Raw genomic sequence first — 20,640 nt, 5'->3', positions numbered from 1 at the left:
AGAAGAGATTCTGTGAGGAGGAGTAGGATGAGGAAGGATGAAGATGTGTGGGTGGGCTCAGCAGGCGGTTCAGGCGGAATGTGAGATAATGGCTCACACAGAAGTGACTCTGGCGACCTTGGGTAGCATATGCACCTGCATCATCAGCCTCACCTTCACCCAAAGACCTTTGGGATGATGCTTGCATCTCATGTTTGTGCAAAATGCATGTGTGTAGAACAGGGAATGGTTCACAGACAGTGGAGGCAGGGGGCGTATCTGTGTTTACAGGGTCCCATGTTTCCCAGTTCAATATTCTGTTAAAGCACCAATTCACCCATTTTCAACCTATCTTCGTATGATTAATGCTCACTAATGCTCATTATAAGATGCCACCATTTATGTCTACTCTGTCTGTGTCTCAGAGGAGCGCTGTGGACAGTTCAGAAACGTGCCATTGACATCAGCGGTAGTAGGCAGGTTTGGTCATTTCAAACAAGATTTCAAAACTTTTTTCTTTCTTTTTTTAATGCAAGAACAATGGCTTCATTTTCAGCATGCGGGTGCCCGCTCTCCTTGTGGCTCACTTTGGGTGCACCTTACAAAACATAGGACCCTGGGAAAATAGTATCCTGGACACATAGGACCCCAGGAACATAGGACCTTGAGAACATAGGACCTTGAGAACATAGGACCGTGGGAACATAGGACCCCGGGAACATAGGACCCCGAGAACATAGGACCCTGGAAACATAGGACCCTGGAAACATAGGTCCTTGGGAACATAAGACCCTGAAACATAGCACCCTGGGAACATATAGGGATAACCCTGTGGAGGCACTGTGCTGACATGGTGCAGGTGGGGAATGCATCCATTCAGTGAACCATGAGAACCTCTACACACAACAATTTCAAATCAGCACATCACATTGTGTTCTCTGTGTGTGTGGGACCTTCCTCAAGCATTTGCTTCGATCCTGTGCACGAGAGTATATGCCATGGTTTCCTTTGACTGGAACGGAGAGGGTTGGGAGAGAAAAAAAAAGCTGACCTTCTCAGATCTTAGTAAACGCCGTTTGTAATTCCAGATAAACCTGAAGTGCTGTCCTGAAAGCAAAGTGCAGGGAAAATTGTAACTTGAAGGCAGAGGGCTATTTTTACATGGGCCTTTGCAAGGTATCAAAACAAGCCCGCCCGCATGTGCCTACGCACCATTTAGTTTGTAACCACTTTAAAAAATATTCAAACGTTTTCACTTTTTTTGCAAAAATAGCAGATCTACCAGCTCAGCTTGTAGATCAGCTATTCAAGCTATTTCTGCGCGACACTGTCGTGCGTCAAAGTATAAAATAACGCTTCAGCGGTTAAACTGTTTTCACTTCGTTGGCAAGCCTAACTTCGTAAAGCTGCAATCCGTAACTTTCATGTCCTACTAGGGATTCAAACCTGTATGTCCAGCGCCAGCGCCAACATTTCTACTGTTGAGCTAATACAGAAAGTCTGTTTGGGCAAAGGATGAATTGCATTTTGTGCTTTAGTTTATGCAGTACCATTGTGTTAAGTTAACCAGTAGATGTCAGACAGACAGACAGACAGACCCGGGGGGGAAATTCATTTGTATTATTCTACCATACAGGGTTAAGATAAGATTGTATTCACACAAAGAAAGTGATGGATTGCAGCTTTAATTGTGTGCTCTTGCTTGTCTTTATTGTTGTACATTTTAGACCATTTGCGTTTGTGTTGTAAGGTGTGGTACACGTGTAGCCTTATAGTCTATAATGTTTTGCTTGTGAAAATGAGTCTCAAATCAAGACCAGGCCAGAATCAGTATGTTATTTTCAAAATGTAATATGTGACTTTACTTTCAATTAAAAGTTATGTTATGCAACAATGTTACTTTCTGTGCCAAGTAGCCTAAAGCTTTACTTTCATAAAATACTCATATGATGCACAAAGTAGTGGGCATTATATTACATGGAGTAGAGAAGAATGGCACCATCATGTTTGCCTAATTGTCAATGTCATCATGATGAAACCTGGAGGACACACAAACAATATAATAATTATAATGATTGTAAAACTTAAATTAAAATCTTAATTGGGTATATGGCTTTAAAGCACTTCTAGGGTTTAACATCAGGCTTTTGTGTGCACCCGGCACACAGACTGTTTTTAAATTGCTTGATTCAATATTTAGATATTTGATATTAATTTGATCAGACACGCTCCTCCTATAAAAGCTCATTGAACTTCAGACTCCATTTGAACTATAGCTTAGACTAATTTAAAACACACATCCCTGGTTCTGGTGACTGATAGTATCCTAATGCGTGTGGGCGCTGTTTTTTTCTATTCCTTTTTTTTTATTATTGCGAAAAAATGAAATAAATGAAAAAAGTACACGTAATTGAAAGAAACATGGCCTCCTCACACATTAGATGGACAACATCAGCCACAGGAACCAGGGACGTGTGTTTTCAGAGAATAACATGGTTAGAGTTTGAAGTTCAATGGGGTGGGGATGTCTGACCAAATGAATATAAAATATCTAATTATTGAATCAATCAACTTATAAACTGTCTATGGTGCATACAAAATGCAGAGTACGTAGATGTTAAAATGACCCCAGCTGTGTTTTAAAGTGGACCCCCCCCCCCCCGTGAATGGCAGACAAACGACATTGTCAGTCTGCATGAATTTGTTTGGAGCTTAAAGAATTTAACAGAGTTTCTGAAAGTAATGCATTACTTGACATATAACTGTAACAATATTACCCAATTTGTAATCAACATGAGTTTTGCTAACTGTTACTCATATCATGATGTTATGGATTATTTACAGTAGCCTATAATGCTTTATCTCCAACACTGCGCAGGATGACAATTGATCCCATAGTCAACCACTGTCTTGATTTGATTTGATTTGATTTATTTTGAAAAGCAAAACCACATGGTTACAGCAGTTCGAGGATTACACAAAAAAGTCCTGAGATGTCAATAAGTTTAAAATACATTACAATACAAAGCACATGACAATAACATACAGTACATACACACAAACAAAGTGCTCCCCTATCTTTCCCCCAGAGTATGTGAGTTCAGTAAAATGACATAATGTGGAAAAGGTATTTTCTGGAAATCATATAGCTAAATTTAGGGGGCGGCCATAGCTGAGTGGTTAGTGAGCCCGCCTAGGGAACCAGCTGGCCCTGGTTGCCCCAGGTTCGATTCCAGGCTATCCCAGCATATGTGCCGATGATATGAAATTTGTCCCTGAGCAAGACTCTTAACCCCAATTGCTCACAGGTTCTCATTGGAAACAAGACCGCAAGGACTTTCATGAACGACCTGTTAAAAGGAATTATCCTTATCCTTATATCCAGAATGGGTAACCCACAAGGAGTTCCCTTATTTGTCCAGCAGGTGGCACTGGAAGCTAACCCAGGTCTCTTCATGCAGGGAGCCTGTATTGCAGTGTTGTTATTGATTACCTCCACTAAAACAAGACAGCCATTCATCAAATGGAGGATGCTCAGCTTTCTCCTAGAGAGACTAATGGAAAGACCATTTGGTAGTCATGTCTTTTAAGTAAATGGAAATGTCTGAGTGACAGACAGCACAAAACTCAGAAACAGCCAGTGGTGAAAAAAGTACTCAAATGTGTTATTTAAGCAAAAGTATCAATATGGCAATGTAGAAATGTAGACATACTCTGTTACAAGTTAAAGTCTTCAAATGTATAAACATCTTTTGAAAATAGCAGATCTACATCGCAACAATTGCCTTTTGAAATGGTAAGGTGTGCACAATGTTCTTTCATTAGTTTTAGTCCATACAAGATGCCAATAAATGCATTGACAAATACTTCTACTAGGGCCTACAGTTGAAGTGAAGAGAAAATGCAGGGCCCCTCACATTATGTATTTTAAGTGGCTCCCTTAGCAACAGTTAATTGCATTCACCTTTTGTGTTCAGTGAACACAAAAGGACAGTTCTTGCAGCTTTCTTATTTTTTGAGTCATAAATGGTTTTAATCTACAGCCTAACTTCAATGTCAAATACAATGAAAGAGGGTTTGGAATGACTACATTTGGTTTTTGAAATTTAGCTAGAATGAATAACCTGAATTATCCTCGTGATGAATGGATGTGTTTTGGAAACACGGCAGGCACTCAGACCAGGCGGAACACTTTGGTTGGTTGTTGTGGCATGAGGTAATTATTTTCCCTATAAGTTGCATTCGACATGTTTTGAAATCTACAGTGGCTGTTGCAGCCTGCAGGCATATCTCTCTTTGCATAATCAACAAAACAATAGTAACCTAATAATGAAGGTGACGATAATAAGAATAAGAAGAATAAAATACATATTATTATTATTATTATTATTATGATTCTTATTATACGTATGGTAATTAATATTCAACCCCGCTGAGGTTCACATACCCCGATCTAAACTAATTTCAAACAATATTAAGCTATAATAAACCCATATCACTGTATATAATGCTCAATATGATAAAACCAAGTTTAATTTATGGGAGGAGGAAACGCTGCCTTGTAAATACGGTTGTGGCAAAAAAAACGTACCCTACGCATGCGGGTTCATAATGAACAGCTGGTGGTGTGCAGCAATTAGTGAGCTGATGACATCCAGGCTAGACAGTAGACAACACGCGAGAGAAACAACCTTCATCCTCTCACTACCGCTGGAGCTTTAATCACGATTGAATATATTTTTTCTTTGAATCCCCCACCCTCGTACAGCTTCATACAGTTTAATTTATTTTCTTTCCTGGCGCGGTTTGGGATGGCCAAGCGACCAGGGACCGTTTCTCCAACAACCGCCATCCAGGACTTCGGCGTGGATTTGAATTCGTCCGCGGACATCGCGATGGATCATCGTCACTGTACGGACGGAGGAACCGCGACCGGAGCCGATCCTCCGGACCTGTGCCTGGAGGAGATCCTGTCGTTGTACAGTCAGCCCATCAACGAGGAGCAGGCGTGGGCCGTGTGTTACCAGTGCTGCCGGAGTCTGCAGCACAGACACCGGAGGACCACCACCAGCAGCAACAAGACCCCCGCTGCGCACAGTGCGCAGGGCTCTGTTATTGTTGACCATCAACACGAGGCGATACGGAAAATCGAAGGACCCGAGGACGTGAGGATCCGCAGAGACGGGACCTTGATGGTACACCACCAGGACGACACAGGTAAACGCCTGAATCAACCGAACCGAACCGAACCGGGTCGGTTTATGTTTATTGGTGCGTTTGGTGGTTCCGATCGGTGTCTGCGTAGCCGCTGCGTAATTTGCGTAATGTGCGCAGTTGGCAGTGTTGCTATGTCGGTTTATTATAAGCGACTTAAGGCTTCTTTTTATGTAAAGTTCATTGTAAAAATTTAAACCAGTACGTGGTTCTCAAATATTTTCATGTGGACCTCCAAATTAATTGATGTATTTGTCCTTTAACCCATCTGAAAATGTTTTGTGCCAGGGACTCTCATATACCAAATTTGTGTTAGAATGTTTCAAATGTTTCACTTTTTCTACAAGATTTATTTTGAAAATAGCTGAATATAGATTTAAATTGCTCATGTGGCTTCTTTTGGGCTTGTTTTCATAGACCTGGTTGCTTATTTCTCTCACACAATCTGGCAACACTGGCAGTTGGACGCTGAGCGCCGCAGTCAGTCAATGAATGAGATGCGTGTTATGAAGGTGTCCCTTGTTGTAGAAAGTCGTTCTAGAAGCTGGCAAATGCGTTGACAGCTTGTAGATGTATATGCTCTTTTCGGCAGGCGACACCGTTGTGCGATGGGGTATAGGCCTATAGCTTTATTCACAGACCAATGGATGGATCAGCCATCATTCCCGATTCCCCATCAATACAGTGGCCATATTGTGTTTGTCTACCCCTCTAAGCCATGTGGTGGATGTGTTTACTACTATTAATTTTTCACATAAAGCCTACTACAGTACTACTGCTACACAGCGTAAAATGGTTGGGACTTGGGGCGACAAATCAGATATTTTTTTGTATAGCTACAGGGAATTAATTAGGGATATCGCATTGGCTATATTTGTGTTTGAACGGCTGAAGGTACAGTGGTCAGTTGGCCATTGTAAACGGTAAACCATGTGAGTAATTCAAACTGTAGGGAGTTGGCTATTGTAAACAGTAAACCATGTTAGTGATTCAAACTGTATAGGATCAGTTGGCCATTGTAAACATGACTGCAGGGCACCTTGCTATCGAAACAAAAGGATACTCCTCCCAACATCCAGGTTGCAGGCATCCAATGAGTAGACTTGCAATCATATGCTAGCTGCTAACGTGACAGGACAGGTGGTATTTGATTGTTATCATGTATTGAAAATTTGATGTAAATCTAATACACTGGAAATTGGCTAATGCTTATGCCTAAGGTTCAAAACACACTGGGGAACAACATGATTATTCCACCCTTCCTCCTCCTATGGGAAACACAGACTCCATACAATGGTGGAGGATTCTGTTTTGCAACAATAAAATAGGCCTATATAAAACGTGGGATGTGAGTTTTCCCTGCTTGCTCGGAGCCCTGTGGCTGTGAGCTCTCCTACGCCTATTATCACTTAAAATATACCTAATCTTGATTTTTAAAGTTGCCACTTTAAGACTAGAACCAGTAGGTCTATTGCTTTGGGTGCGAGAGGTGTAAAGAACACGTGTTTAACTCTGTATTGTACGCCCTACCTCTCAAACAGCTTTGGAATTGCATCAATGCGTAAGTGATAAAGGTGTGTCTGTGTGGACGTAAAGTGGTGACATTATCCTCAGGCACTGGGGTTGACATTGTCTCTGGTCCTGCTCCTGCAGAGAACGTATTCGCTACCTAACTCTCCCTCATTCTAATTCCCCCTTCACTGAGATTTTCTTGTCCTTAGTCAGCTGTTGAACCCAATAAGAGGAGCAGTTAGGTTTGTCTTGTTTGTAAACAAACCTAAACCCAAGAATATTCTCTCCTGTGTTCCAGTGCAGCACTGAAGTTATGTATCTACTATCTAGCTTACTTTTCCATATAACTGTTACAAACCCTTGACATTAAATTCCCATTTCTGACCATGCCAGAAACTGAACAAATTCCACCAGTACATGGCATCCACAACTTTGAGCGGTTTGACTCCAGCACTTGGAAATTAAAAGTCTGTGCCGCTACCGCTACCCTGGCCAGTTTCCGAGGTATTTTGAGACTGCTCTGTCCCTGTCCTGATTCTCATTAGGGCCGGCGATGAGAAAGACGTGAGGCCCATTAGGCGGATGCCTGCAAACTAGCTGTCCGTCTACAACTCTCAGTAGCTAGGAGGCTCGTTCAGGATGTTGGCAGGACTAAATCGGTGCTTATGTAACCGAGAGGAGCTCTATAGGCAACAGGCCAGGAGCTGCCAGCCATGGACTGGACAGTGCCCAGACAGCCACTATACTTAAGCAGTGCTGACTGAATACTGCACAGTAGCTGCACCAACGTCTGCCTAATTTAGCCTATATGATTATTACAAGCCCTTTTGCACTACACTGTTGTGGGTTAGCTGTCGAAGAGTGTAAATTGATCTTTACTCTTTGATTTTGATGCCCTCTTTGCGATGCCCTCTTTGCGATACTGCTGTGGGATGACATTTATATTGGGCGGCCATAACTGAATAGGAGGGTCCGTCTGGGAAACGGAAGGTCCCTGGTTTGCCCCTGGTCTGTGTTGGAAGTGTCCCTGAGCAAAGCGCTTGACCTCTAACTGCTCCCTGATTGCTGTATTAATGGCACTTGCCCATAATGCCCACTGCTCCCCTTATAGTTAGGAGGGGACGGGTTAAATGCAGAGGACAAATTTCACCTCGTGCCAAAAAATACGGTTAACCTATGGCCGCTGGTGCTGAAAAAAGTACGGACCTTCAACTGACAGGCCCTCAGAGATACGGCAGAGATCTTAAATTTAGGATGTTCTGTTGAAGTGAGGTCACAGGTCACTTTCTAATGTGGTTTACTGGGACCATGGTCAGTTCAGCCAATCACAGCCGTATGCTGTTTAACAGAGGGAACTGGGGCATAAAACCTCAGTGACAGATGCAAATTATGCCCACCGCCCCATGCTGTAGTCAAATAATTGTTTGGGGGGGATTTTATTTATATATACACACACACACACACCAATCGCTCCCGCTGTCCCTCAGTGGGTGGCATAGCATGAACACATGATGTTGATGTGTACTTACTTAGTAATGACACCCAGGATGTTATGGGATTCATACTCAGTTGATTTCTTCTGCTCAATTAATGAGCCATTCAGTCAGTGCTTCTGTAGACATAATGTAGTACATCTAAACAGATTCATGCACATTTGGTTACATAAAATCTAAAAAGATTCAATCTTAAATGGTAGAAACCCCCGCCAAAAAAAAGTTACTTGCAAATAAATAACATTATGCACATTTAGCTATTCGAAAGACCTTGCATAAGCTATTCAGAGTTGATGCTGTGCACGGCTCTGAATATGCTGTGATTTTTATGTAGCCTGGCTGACTGGCTGTAGGAGAGACGGCGTCATGGTGTAAGCACCTCTCCCCGTCTGGGGCTAACAGTAGACTTAGTGTTTCCAAGATGAGCAGTGGTGCGTTGCTGTTTGTGGGTTTTTTTCCCCTTTCAGCAAGTCATTCAAGACAGCCGAGATACAGAACTGAGCTACACTGGGGCAGGAGTACTGAACTTTTTCCCTTTTCAACATTGCCTTTACACAGTAAAATCCTCAGTGATCATTTAATTCAGAGACGGACTGTACAAATGGAACCACATGGACCCTTAGTGTTCATTTGATTTAATGAGAGTTTGATTAAACGTTTGTCGATTTATTGATCGTAAGAATGTCCTGTTGTGAAATGAACTCTATTCAGAGCACCTGTGGCCAAAGTCCTCTGTTCTATATTGCTGACTGTGTCTGTACCTTCACCTCTGACGTGTCATGTTCAGCAGCAAATGGAAAGATGTAGTCATGAGGCTGACATTTGTTACATTTCATATTATAGAATTATGTGCATCTGTTTTGTTGCATCCGTTTTGCTGAACTCACAATATGCCTTTTCTGAATATTGTGAGTAGAGTAGATTTTTAACCACATTAACACTGACCTTATTTTTGGGCATAATTATAGGGGAAAATTGTCAACATAAAAAAATCTAAATGTTTGAAAATAGCAAATCACCCCATTCCATTTTGCACTTTTTCTTCTTTTCTCATCAATGGGGACCACATTTACCCCGGCATTGCTATTTTGGGACATTTTCAAAAATTTGGAAAAATCGGCAAGAATAGCAGATCTTGAAGCTCTTGCATGACAAAATAATATAGGACTCCAGTAAAGTCCAGAATGGTAACACTGTAGTCAGTAGTCACCACAATAAATCGATGCAGGACATTCAATGTTGTTTACATTGATTTACTGCATGATTCAAGGTTCAGGTAGGCTCCTCTGATTTGACCTTTGCATTTAATGAGGCGTTACCATGGAAACTGAAAGCAGAGATGGTTTGATGGAGATTTGATTGGTCCCTATAACCATGGCCATCTAGCCTCCCCAACCCCAGGGGCCCTGCACTCAATTTATGCACAGGGCTTTGTTCACAGAACAATGCATTGTCTTCAGAGGTAGGAACTCAAAAGTAATTGTAATGGTATGTATGTGTATTTTGATTTGATCCATCACAGACTGTGCTTAATGGAATTAAAAACGTACTGTAATTGGACAATGGATTAAACAGTTATTGAAATTCTTTATCAGGAATTACCCATTGAGATGTCTCATCCTGTTTTCAAGGCTGTCTTCAAAGACGATCATACAATATAAAGACAACTAGGCTAAGCATTTAACAAAAAACAAAACATTAACCAGACAATAGAGGAAAAAAACGAAACGACTAATGTCAAGAAAAAATAAACCGAAAAAAAAAACAGGAAATTGGGAGTCCAAGCAAAGTGCACAAATATCAATGTCTGTGGACATTGTTAAACAGTACATATAATTAAGTATATTGTTTATAGTTATCCAATGGATATAGAATTATATTCATTTTGTCACCTGCTGTCTGGCCACCTCCATTCCTGGCTAGCCCTTCAGATCTGGTGTTCAATATTTCATGCTTGTCAACACTGTGAGGTTAGCCCTGAGGCAGTGGTGTGTGTATGTATGGGGGGCTTGTGCACAGTTTGCACACAATCAGTTCTCTTCATGAATGTATACATGTCTACAAATGATTCACAGTCTGTTTGCTTTATTTATGGTTGAATGTATTGCTGCATGCATGCATGTTAACAAACCTGCTTGAATAATGAATATCCATTTAATCCTACAATTTATAATGAGTGCTCCGTCTTGTCATTGCAGATAAATACCGAGCAGCTCACACATCGTTACAGGTGAGTTCTACATCCTAAAAGTGTTTGTCTCCTTAGTCCACATTCACAATTTCAAATGGAAATACTTTTTTTGAAGTCTATTTTAAATGGAAATACTCAATACTCATAAGGGCATACTTTTCATAAAACACTTTAAAAAAATTACGCTTCTGATTGATACTAGCCAATTTTAATCTCAAGTGTAGTTGTTTGCTGGTTTCAAACCGGCTAAATGTCAGGCATTTACTTTTGTTTGGAAAGTTGTAGTAAATAACTTTTTCATTGGCTTAGATTTGTCTACTTTGAAGATCTGTTTGAAGTAGTGCTCTTTACTAATTTTAGTATGGGTTAGCAGCAGTAGCAAAGTTGGCTGATGTTTTTCTATGCTGGCCACTAAGCTTCATACTCTAATTTAGGATTTTTGTGTGCAACTATATTCAGCTATTAAGAACTTTGGTTTCCCTTGTGAAGGGGAAAATATCCTTGATTGACACTGATGGAATGCATTCTGAGCTTTTTTTTCCACCTGCTGATGCCATAGATGTTTACTGTATCTAAAAGCCTGCAATTATGCCCTATGGTTTGTTAAATCCAGAAAAGGCCATTTCACATTCTATTTCTAGCGCTAGGCCCACGTTCTTAAACCATTAGTCTGAACCAGCAGTGTTCATACCACAAAGAGGTGGGCGTACCAAATGACTGCAATGGTGATTCAACTTTGGTATGACTTACTTCTTAAGCCCGGCCTATATACTTCGTTGTATGATTAGCGAAAATAGCCAATCTACAAGCTCACAACGTGTTGTGGTGGTGGCTTGTAGATCTGCTATTTAGGATTTTTTTAAAATCTACAATTACATGGTTATTCTGGAGGGTGGAACAATGCACGTCAAGGCAAAATAAAAACATTGTATTGAGCTATGGTGTGTGTATATATAATGTCTAATAACAGACATTAGTGCACAATGTCATAAAGGCCTTGGTGGTTTTCCAATAAATGCCTCTGCCTCTCCCTGAACCTAATAACAGGTTCAGGTATCAGGTGACAGGTGTCATTATTATGAAATGCTGTTTTCAGCCCAGTGTCTGTATGGACAGAAATATACCCAATAACGCCACATAACGTCAGAGTTGTAAATAAGATGGCACAGATGGGACGAGGCAGACTGCAGAAGTCTAGCTGCCTCTAGAGCATAGCAGTGGCAGCCATTTTGTGGTTCCACAGATGGAAAGCCCATTAATTTCTTTTCCTGAAAATATTTATATTTATTTTAAGCCTGGAATCCTTTTCTTTTGCAGTTTTCAAATATTTTTGAGACAGAATCCTATGTTTTATGCTCATGATTCACCAGGAGCCTGGATGACTTGGTTCCAGGATTAAAGTAATTAATATAAATATTTTAAATGTATTTCCTCGAATTGATTGTCATAGACGACGATGCCACGTGAAGTCTGAGATCCACATTGGAGCCACGCTGTGGATCCTGAGATCCATAATGATTCGATTTTTCTTGTTTACTTGAAAATAAAACGTGTCTAGTTCTACAGCTAATTCAGATGTACTGTAAACGTGCCACTGTCTCAGCTGACTCGTCAGAGCGATGAGCCACAGCTATCCCCTGAGCCTGTATACAAGTGAGTGGGTTTGTGACGCGTCCTTCTGTTCTGGTGACGGCAACATTGTGTTGCCGTTTCGCGGTCGTTTAACTTTAACTCCCTAGTACTCCATGCTGAAAAGTACTTAAAAATGTTAATGCATCATCTTAATACCTCCACTCGTCTGTTTTTAGCTGCCATCTCTCTGTCACGAGCTCGACACGGTTGAGAGAGCAGAATAAACGTGGAGGTGTGACCGCTACAGTTGCTCAGCCGGTTAAGGGACAACTTTGTTTTTTTACAACAAGGGTTATTTTATTAGTTTGTAATGATAATAATTAAAAGATGATTGTTAAAAAAAATTATGTATTGCTTTCTATCGTTATAGTGATTTTTAACTGGGGGGGCGGGGGCATTCGGTCCATTGGTAAATAGTCATGAACGCAGCCTCCGATTACTGTGAAACTTTGTACGCACAACCCTACTAGGCCAAGGAAGAAATGCCACCCTACATTTTTTAAATCGGCCTCATGGTGGCGCTATGACAGGCAGATTCATGTTTTGGCCTATACAGTTCAAACGTTATACTCACTGAGCTTATAGCTTGTAATCTGACTTGACAATGCTGTTTTTGACATTGTTTGAAAATCTTTGAGATGTTTTGCCTATTAAGACATGCACAAAATAGTGGCTTTGTAATCTCTCAATATAAGGACTACAGCAGAAAGTGTCTATAGGGCAGGATTTCAGTTGTACGTGTGGTACATCCCCCTGCAAGTCTTTTTTTTTGTCCAATCACAACACGGTCTTCATGCCCTGAGAATGTAAACGGTTTTGCACAGCAACGTAACTTTCTTGGGTGGTACATCCTATACGTCCCTTTAGCATTTTCAGTAACGGTTCTTGCCTAGCGTAGGGTGAAAGTGGTTAATGCTCTGACCTCCACAATGTCGAATCTGGCTTAGTATCTGTGAGATGGGTCATTGCCCCCGCCCCTGTTTTTCTGTATACCATGTACATAAGCTACACAGTAAGCGTAATCTCGTAGAAAGTTCCCCATCCACTCCCTCAACAGTAGCCGTGTTTACATCCGTTGATTTCGTTCATAGCCCCACCCTCTGTCGGAGATTGTGTGTGTCTGAATTGGTTCGGAATTCCTCCCGGCTCAGCTGACATGCGAATGCGATCACAGCCAACACATCCGAGACCAGAGACTATCCCACACTGTCCCATGATCAGGCCGAGGCTGGTCAGCAAGACACCAGCACACAAACACCCCTCCCTCTCCCAGCCCCCATCAATGAACACACAGACCGTCCCCACCCACCTCTTATGGTAGACTCATCCCGTGGTCACTGATTCTGATCTCTTTGACAGTATACACTATACAGTTATGGAGAAAATGAGGTGAATTGACATTTAACGCACTGACTGACATGAATGGCAGGCTATGTGTTAACACATTCCATCACTAGTGGCGCCCGTTTGGTTGTGAACAGCACAATCGTCTGCTAGTTTAACTCAGGTTTTGTAGGATTTGTCAATATTGTCTTATTTGACCAAAAGAAAAAAAGCTATATTCATCAGCCTCCCCCTGTTTTTTGTAACTGAGTGTTTTTGGAATGTCTAGTTTCTCATTTAATTTATCTAATGAATATGTTGGAGTGCTTTCAATTAATCCCTTAATTGTTGTATAAAATGAGTTGGCAAGAATGATTATAATTGATTGACTACCGGTAGTCTCATTGCCCCTGAAAGATTTCTATCCTTGTGCCTTCAATTTGTGTGGTATAGTCATTACATGGTTGAATTATTACCATGTTTCACTATTTCGAAACTGAAACATAAAATCACGCGTTTACATTATTTTTGATTAAGTTTGCACTCTGCAGCCTTATAGTCAGATCTTGCCGAATCGCCAGCCAGCCCATTTCTCTTGTAGCCTCTTTGATTTCATGCATGAGCCAATGATTGGATCAGGAAGAGCTGACCCACCTTTCTTTTGAGTGTCTGTCTTCCATTTTTCTGACACAGCACCATGACACTGGCATTGATTAGCAATGGCAATAATATCAGTGATTGCAAAGTGGTCGGTGACCTATATATATTTGATTGGTTCAGTCATGGCTCCAGTTACCTCTTCGTTGTTTGTCTGGCACCATGGAGACATGCCTCTCCCACTGTAGGCAGTGAACAGATGGGTTTAGCCTAGTTGGTCTCAAGTTGAGGATTAAGGTAAGCTTAATTGGAGCATCCTATTAGATGTTTCTTAGTTTGCCACCCATGAACAAACTGTCATGTTCCCTGTTAATCAACTTTCTTCTGGTTAAGCAATGAGCTTACGCACAAGTTACTTAACTACTTGAACTTGAGCATCCCTATTTTGGGTGTATCATAATAGGCGAACATTAGACGATAATTCAAAAATTATAGCTGATCTACAAGCTCACAATGTGTCCCATTTTGAGCTTGACCAAATACCTGTATCTATAATTGTGATCATATAGTATTGTGATGATAATATCTACAAGCTCACAATGTGTCACATTGACATTGTGAGCTTGTAGATCAAGCTATTTTTGAAGGATAAGATAATACTTTTAAGTGTTTAAAACCAGGAAAAGACGACACTTTTGCCATTTCACAATATGCAAAATCCCAGATAATATCTAGTCTCAAATCACTTTCGATATAATCAATATATTGCCCTGTATGGAAAAAACTATGCACACTATACTTTGACATAAAGACTTGGAACCTTTTGATCTGCTGCCCCTTTATAATCATAGAACTGATAACATCTGACGTTGAACGTGTACTCCGCATCTTGTTTTCCGTGGCTCACATGGTGCAGTGTGTTCAGCCTGTGTACAGTAGTTAGCAGCTGGCTGAACAGAGGCTGCATGTGTCTGCATGTGAGGCTCCTGTGTGTTGTGTATGTGGAGCGGGCTGGGCGTCTCTGTCCCCTGCGGGCTCTGAACTCTGTCTGTTCTCTCCCTCTTGAGTTTTGCTCTGTCTTGACTGTGCGCTTGATGCAGCTGCAATGTGACTAACAGTTATTGTAACTACCCACTGACTGCTGCATTGAGTGAGTAACTGGTAATAGTAACTGCTGATGCACTCAGTGTGACTGAGTAACAGGTAATGGTAACTGCTGCTACACTGAGTGAGTACCAGGAAATGGCTGCAGTGTGTGTGTGAGAGTGACGGGTAATAGTCCTGATTTCACACTTTGCCACCAAGCAGCAAGTAGACTTTCTTGTACCCAAGGAGTTACTAATAATTATATACAGTGACGGCTATACATATTCAGGCCTGTTCAGACAGCGAGGCCTATTTCAGCTATGGCAGCGTGTGTCAGCCTTTTCCCAAAGCGTTATCAGGCTTTTCCCAAGGCGAGCCCTTCTGCACGGTTTTGTACCAGTGCCTGGAGGGCATTAAGGTGGTGATCAAGTGGATGTGTGTGTTCTCTAGGCCCCAGGGCAGTAGGGTAAGGAGATTGAGTGGGTGTGTGATGTTATCAATGCACCTAACCCTATTGTTTATTTCTGTGAGGTTGGGAGACCAATTATACTGGCAGCAGTGTTGTTGGTAACCGATAACGTTAAAGTAGCAGGTGGTGGTCTGTGGAGGCACAGAGGGGGCTCACCTGGTAAGAGATGCCACATAAAGGCTATAGTCTTCCTGTGGCTGGCTTGGGTTTGAATCTGACCCCATGCTCATAACTGCATGTCATACTCTCTCTCTCTCTCCTGCCTTTACAGTCTCTCTCTCAAACAATCAACATTTAAACGCACATGACAAAAATCTTAAAGTTGTAATCCAGAACTTATTTTAACCACTTAAACCCTGTATACTTCGGTGACTGGTGTCTCGCAGGGGTCTATACGTGGACCCCTCCTTCATTCCTTCTAGTGACTAGAGGGAAACACATTGCGTTGGGACAAGTTGTGAGCTGTATATTCCTTATTATAACATGCCCAGAATAGGGACGCTAGGATTTAAAAAAATCGTTTTGATTTATTGATGGTACACAGTAGAGATAGACGGGCAACTGGGAGAGGGGGACGGAAAGTGACACGCAGCAAAGGTCGTTGGGCTCGGGACTCGAATCCACGACTCGCGGTCAGGCTGCATTAGAGCCTATATGTGGTATGCGTCCTAAGCGGCACCCCTAGACTTCAAATGGTTAATGAATAAACTGTATTAACCAATCTATACGGTATGTTAATACAATATAACTATTACATGTGCAGTGGCTGGAGGTGATCTCCCTACTCTTTAGTACATTTTAGCGTCACATTGTGAGCTTGTAGATCTGTTATTGTCTGCACGACAGCGAGCAACCAACCACAAGGGTACAGTCTAGGGCTGTTAACCTGCCTCAGAAATGAATCGAATATTGGTCTTAAAAATTGGATTATATTCTTGGATGGATGGATCCAATAAAACATATATTCTGTTTGTTTTATAACTTGATACATAGTTTTTTGTATTGTCCTTGTCAAATAAACAAAAACATTTTTTAATCGAATATATAATTTTTTTCCCCCCCCGTATTCGAATATTAATTTACCAGCCCTAGTACAGTCACACATCTGCGTCAGAAGCGTTGCAGAGGCCTCCGATGCGTCAATTTCCAATGTTGGTGTGTGGTCACTGCCAGTTTTCTGGTGTGTTGGTAATTTTTACTTGGGTTGGAGTGGTTTGCTCACTGAAAGAAAGCTATAAGCCAAATGCCTGCCAAGTGGGGTCAACCACGGCACTTCGTTCCTATTGGTTGACACCCGGTCAAAGTTCACCAGTGTTGAACTTCAGACTCATTGAAAGCATTGTTTAAAGTGCCGAAACTAGACACTCCAACCACTTGCTCTCATAGAAGTGAACGGGCGACACAATAGCCTAATGGTTAGGGTGCAACCACATGGGCGCAATGGCTCGATTGCGAGTCCCCGGTTTGTTTTCCCAGCCTGCTCTCAGCATTTCCTGTCTCTCCACTGTCACTATCAATCGAGGCTGAGAAGTGCCCCAACATATATACAAGAGTGGGTTTTGCATGTGTGACCATGACCTACATCAGGCATTATATCTTGCCTTTACTGTACTCTAATCATCGAATGATTTCTTGTCATGGACGACCCCACTTTACCATGCTTGTCTGCTAACTCACTCGACTCAAATTTCTACCCCCAACTGACACCTCTGTGTATGCCGGGAGCACAGGAAACCCGAAGCCACAACCACTGATATTTAGGACTCGGATCAATGTGTTCTATTTCTAACTGTCGCTGCAGTTGGAGAAATCTATTATTTTTTAGTTTTTCAAAGACATTGAGTGCTCCACCCTTCCTCAGATCTTACGCCAGAGATACAATCAGGATCCTAATAGTTTTGGAGTCATATAAATGGGTCTTGTGTGCAGGGCGCCAGTATTTGTTCTCGGCTGTCGGACCAGATTTGTGCTGCATGTGGAGTCATCGTGGGGGGTTTGACAATATTTTCTACTCTGCTCAGCAGGAATCAGGCTACTGTTAGATTAACTGTGGCTAACTGTTTCTGTCTCCTATGTGGACACCAGTCTGCTTATGTCACTTTTTGGAGAGTTTTTCATTTCACTGTGTATTAGCCACTTAACCACCAAGCCCTTAATACTTTTGACATGCCCAAAATAAGGGTGCCAGGTTGCAAGTGGTTAATTCACAAATTAACTCCTACAGGGTACATGATTACCAAGTAAAGATGGAACTGGAACACTGTCAAATTAAAGCTGATAAATCACATTTGATAAATGCTCTTAGTGGGGTTCTTTTGCCTTATTGGATAAATTGGTATAAGCAATTGTTTGGGTTCAGATAATGAAAGTTATTTCAGAGTTAATATACCCCCCCCCCCCCTGCCACAAAAAAAGGCAATAAACAGGGAAATTGTTTATATAAATAATAATTTGTTGCAGTCCTAGGTTTTATCTGATCTGATTTTGATATTTGCTCTTACTAATGCATGCACTGCCCAATTTAATACATGTTGAAGTGAAGAGCTCTGGTCTAAATGCATTCTTTTACCTGTCAGTCAGCCTCTAGCTTTGTGTGACAAAAACAAGGGCACAGAACGACGGTGCCGGTGGTTTTGTGATTCAGATTGACATCTGTCTCGCCCCCTCAGCCAGACTCCACTGCTGAGATGGATTGAGTGGAACACGCAGGCCAGTGCAGCCTCTTAATTGGTAACATTTCTGACCAATGGCTAAAATTAGTAGTAAATGTCTTGGTATTTACAGGCAAATAACCGTGGGAGACTGGGAGTGTTATTGGAGGCTGCACCCACTGCTTCAGTAATGGGCCTCTGCGCGCAGTATTGGTTGCATAACTCGTCTGTGTGTGTGTCTGATGGATGGCTTTGCCCTCCTGCATCCCAAAACGCTGAGAGCTGCTTATCTGTCTGTGGTCTGTGAAGTGAAAAAGCCCTGTTGTTGGGTTGAACCCAGAGGGTGACCACAGCTACTGCAGTCTGCTCCAAGTATGACGTCAACCCCGCCTGCAGTCTGTGTGTGAATACACAATACATTAGTAACAGTAGTAATGCTCTGAGCCACTCTGGTCTGTGATTCAATTGCATGGAGAGCCCAACATATTTAAATATTTTTAGAGAAGTGGTTCTAAAACAAGGATGCCCATAACTCCAATTAATAACAATAACTTGCAAATTTTGGTTCAATTTGTAAACTCAGCGTTACAGACTTGTAAAGGTCTAGTTGGAACTTCCTCAAGGAACCTTGAGGGTCCCTGGACCCCACTTTCAGTTTTAGAGATTTAATACAGATTATCACCCAGTCCTGTTTATGCACACACGCACATGTTGGTATCTACTGTAGAAGGACCTGTTAGACAACCTGTGTGCTAGTAATGAAGACAGAATTCTGCTTTGGCATGTTTCATAAGATAATGACTTTGTTCATTTTACTTGTGATCCATCTGATATACAGTAAATATAGATTATCATTCATGCTGTAGTCGCCTGAGCTTTCAAACCAAGGGCCACCTACCCAGACACGGGTACAGTCATTTCAAATAACAATGAGAATACTGCATTTGATAACACTTTCATCTCTGTAAACAAGGAACTACCCAAGTAAACAATATGGTCTAGGGCTGCTAGAGATTTTCTTAGCGATTATTCTTTTGATTATTACGGTTTTGATTATCAAAAAACTAAAAAGGTGTGTTTACATGTATATATCAACAAATCTACGCAAAATTATATATTTTTGTAATCTATTAAATCAATTAATCTGATTAACCACATAATTATGCCCTGGCCTATTTTACACTTAGCTGTACAATGTTTTCGTGCAAAAATAGCTATTTTGCTATCTTTGAAAAGTTCTTGAAGTTCTTGATTGATCGATAATTCTATTACACTCTATTATTTTATTATAATCAATTTGTTTGATTTACTGTTGCACCCCTAATATATGACATTTAGTTTTTTGCCTTTATTTGTCAGCAATAGTGGAGTGAGACGGGAAACTTGGAGAGTAGGGAAATGACGTAACAGCAAATCGTCCGGCTGGGGACTCGATAATGGTCATTTGTTGGTATGCAACTCTTCTGTCAAAGGTCACTGTTTTAGTTCCTTTGCAACCGGATAAACACTGATTACCGTGCCAGAGTTATACTTTTATCTATAGGTACATTTCTTTATCACAGACACAATCGCAGGCAAATAATGCAGAACTACTACGTACTATTGACTTTTTCCATACCAAGCCTTTATTTGCCCTGTGCCAGTGGACTGATAAAGGATAGAGAGATGATGACTCATATCGGCCATATGGCCGGCGCTAGGCCATGCTAGTTGTAGATGGCTCAGCTGTGACTCAAGCTTGCTGCAACACTTTGTGAGCTTGTAGATCTGCTATTTTTGGTAACTACTGTAAGTATAAGTCGGGCGTCATCCAGCCCTAGCTGGACTGCTTTCCTTTCTGTGCCGTTTGCGAAGAGATGAGTGCAAGGAATGATGCTCCTAATTACGCATGTATTAATTTGCCTCATGTCCTCAAAAGTCTAATTCTGCAGCTTATTGGCCCACCTGGATTCAAATGAACAGGTGTTTTTAATTTAATTTTGTAGGACAAGCAGAGGCTCTTATTTCTTGGGCAGGGTTTTGTTTTGTAAGTTGGATTTAGAACCTGAAACTTACCGTGGTTCACAAATGTGATTCGACCTCGAGTTGTGTATTTGCAAACCCCTAATGGGTAGCTTTGGCTCTAACATTCAGGCTTGAAAACGCAAGCAGACCACATTTGGGAGACGAAAGGCCGTCATATTCATCACTGCTTAACCAAGCTTGTCCTTCTGACTCCGGCTAACATGAAAAAGGTCAAACAAGATTCTCTGCAGATTCTGTAAAAAATAAAACTTGTTGTTTGTTTTTGAGTAGCCGGGGTAGGAAGTCTGGACTCTCGTGGCAAACGTAAGCCCTGCAGCTCTGCTGGCTCCGGCCGAATGATGTCATGAGTATTGAGCATAATGCTGCTTGCACAACAACTGCTGAGTATCATCATTGTATGGTGTGGCGTGAGAGAATTGCTTGGCGCCCGAGTGAATGTTACTCGATTGAAAGTCTCGCAGTAGCCAG

The 20,640-nt window shown here is 41.5% G+C and overlaps 1 protein-coding gene across 3 annotated transcripts in view; it reads left to right on the top strand.

Annotated features, from left to right (window-relative positions):
* Window positions 1–4,610: 4,610 nt before the first annotated feature.
* Window positions 4,611–20,640, top strand: part of spire1a (spire-type actin nucleation factor 1a) — a 52,762-nt gene continuing 36,732 nt past the window's right edge. For all 3 annotated transcript variants that reach the window (XM_080441995.1, XM_080441994.1, XM_080441993.1), the window contains exons 1-2: window positions 4,611–5,196; window positions 10,397–10,428. In XM_080441995.1, coding sequence (XP_080298121.1) covers window positions 4,791–5,196; window positions 10,397–10,428 — 438 coding nt within the window. In that variant the 5' untranslated portion in view covers window positions 4,611–4,790. The remainder of the gene's footprint in view (window positions 5,197–10,396; window positions 10,429–20,640) is intronic.

The sequence above is a fragment of the Gymnoscopelus braueri genome, assembly GCF_963280865.1.
Source record: "Gymnoscopelus braueri genome assembly, chromosome: 11".
In the NCBI taxonomy this organism is placed as follows: domain Eukaryota; kingdom Metazoa; phylum Chordata; class Actinopteri; order Myctophiformes; family Myctophidae; genus Gymnoscopelus; species Gymnoscopelus braueri.
The sequence above is the reverse complement of the archived record's forward strand: the minus strand, read 5'-3'. Positions and strand labels throughout refer to the sequence as shown.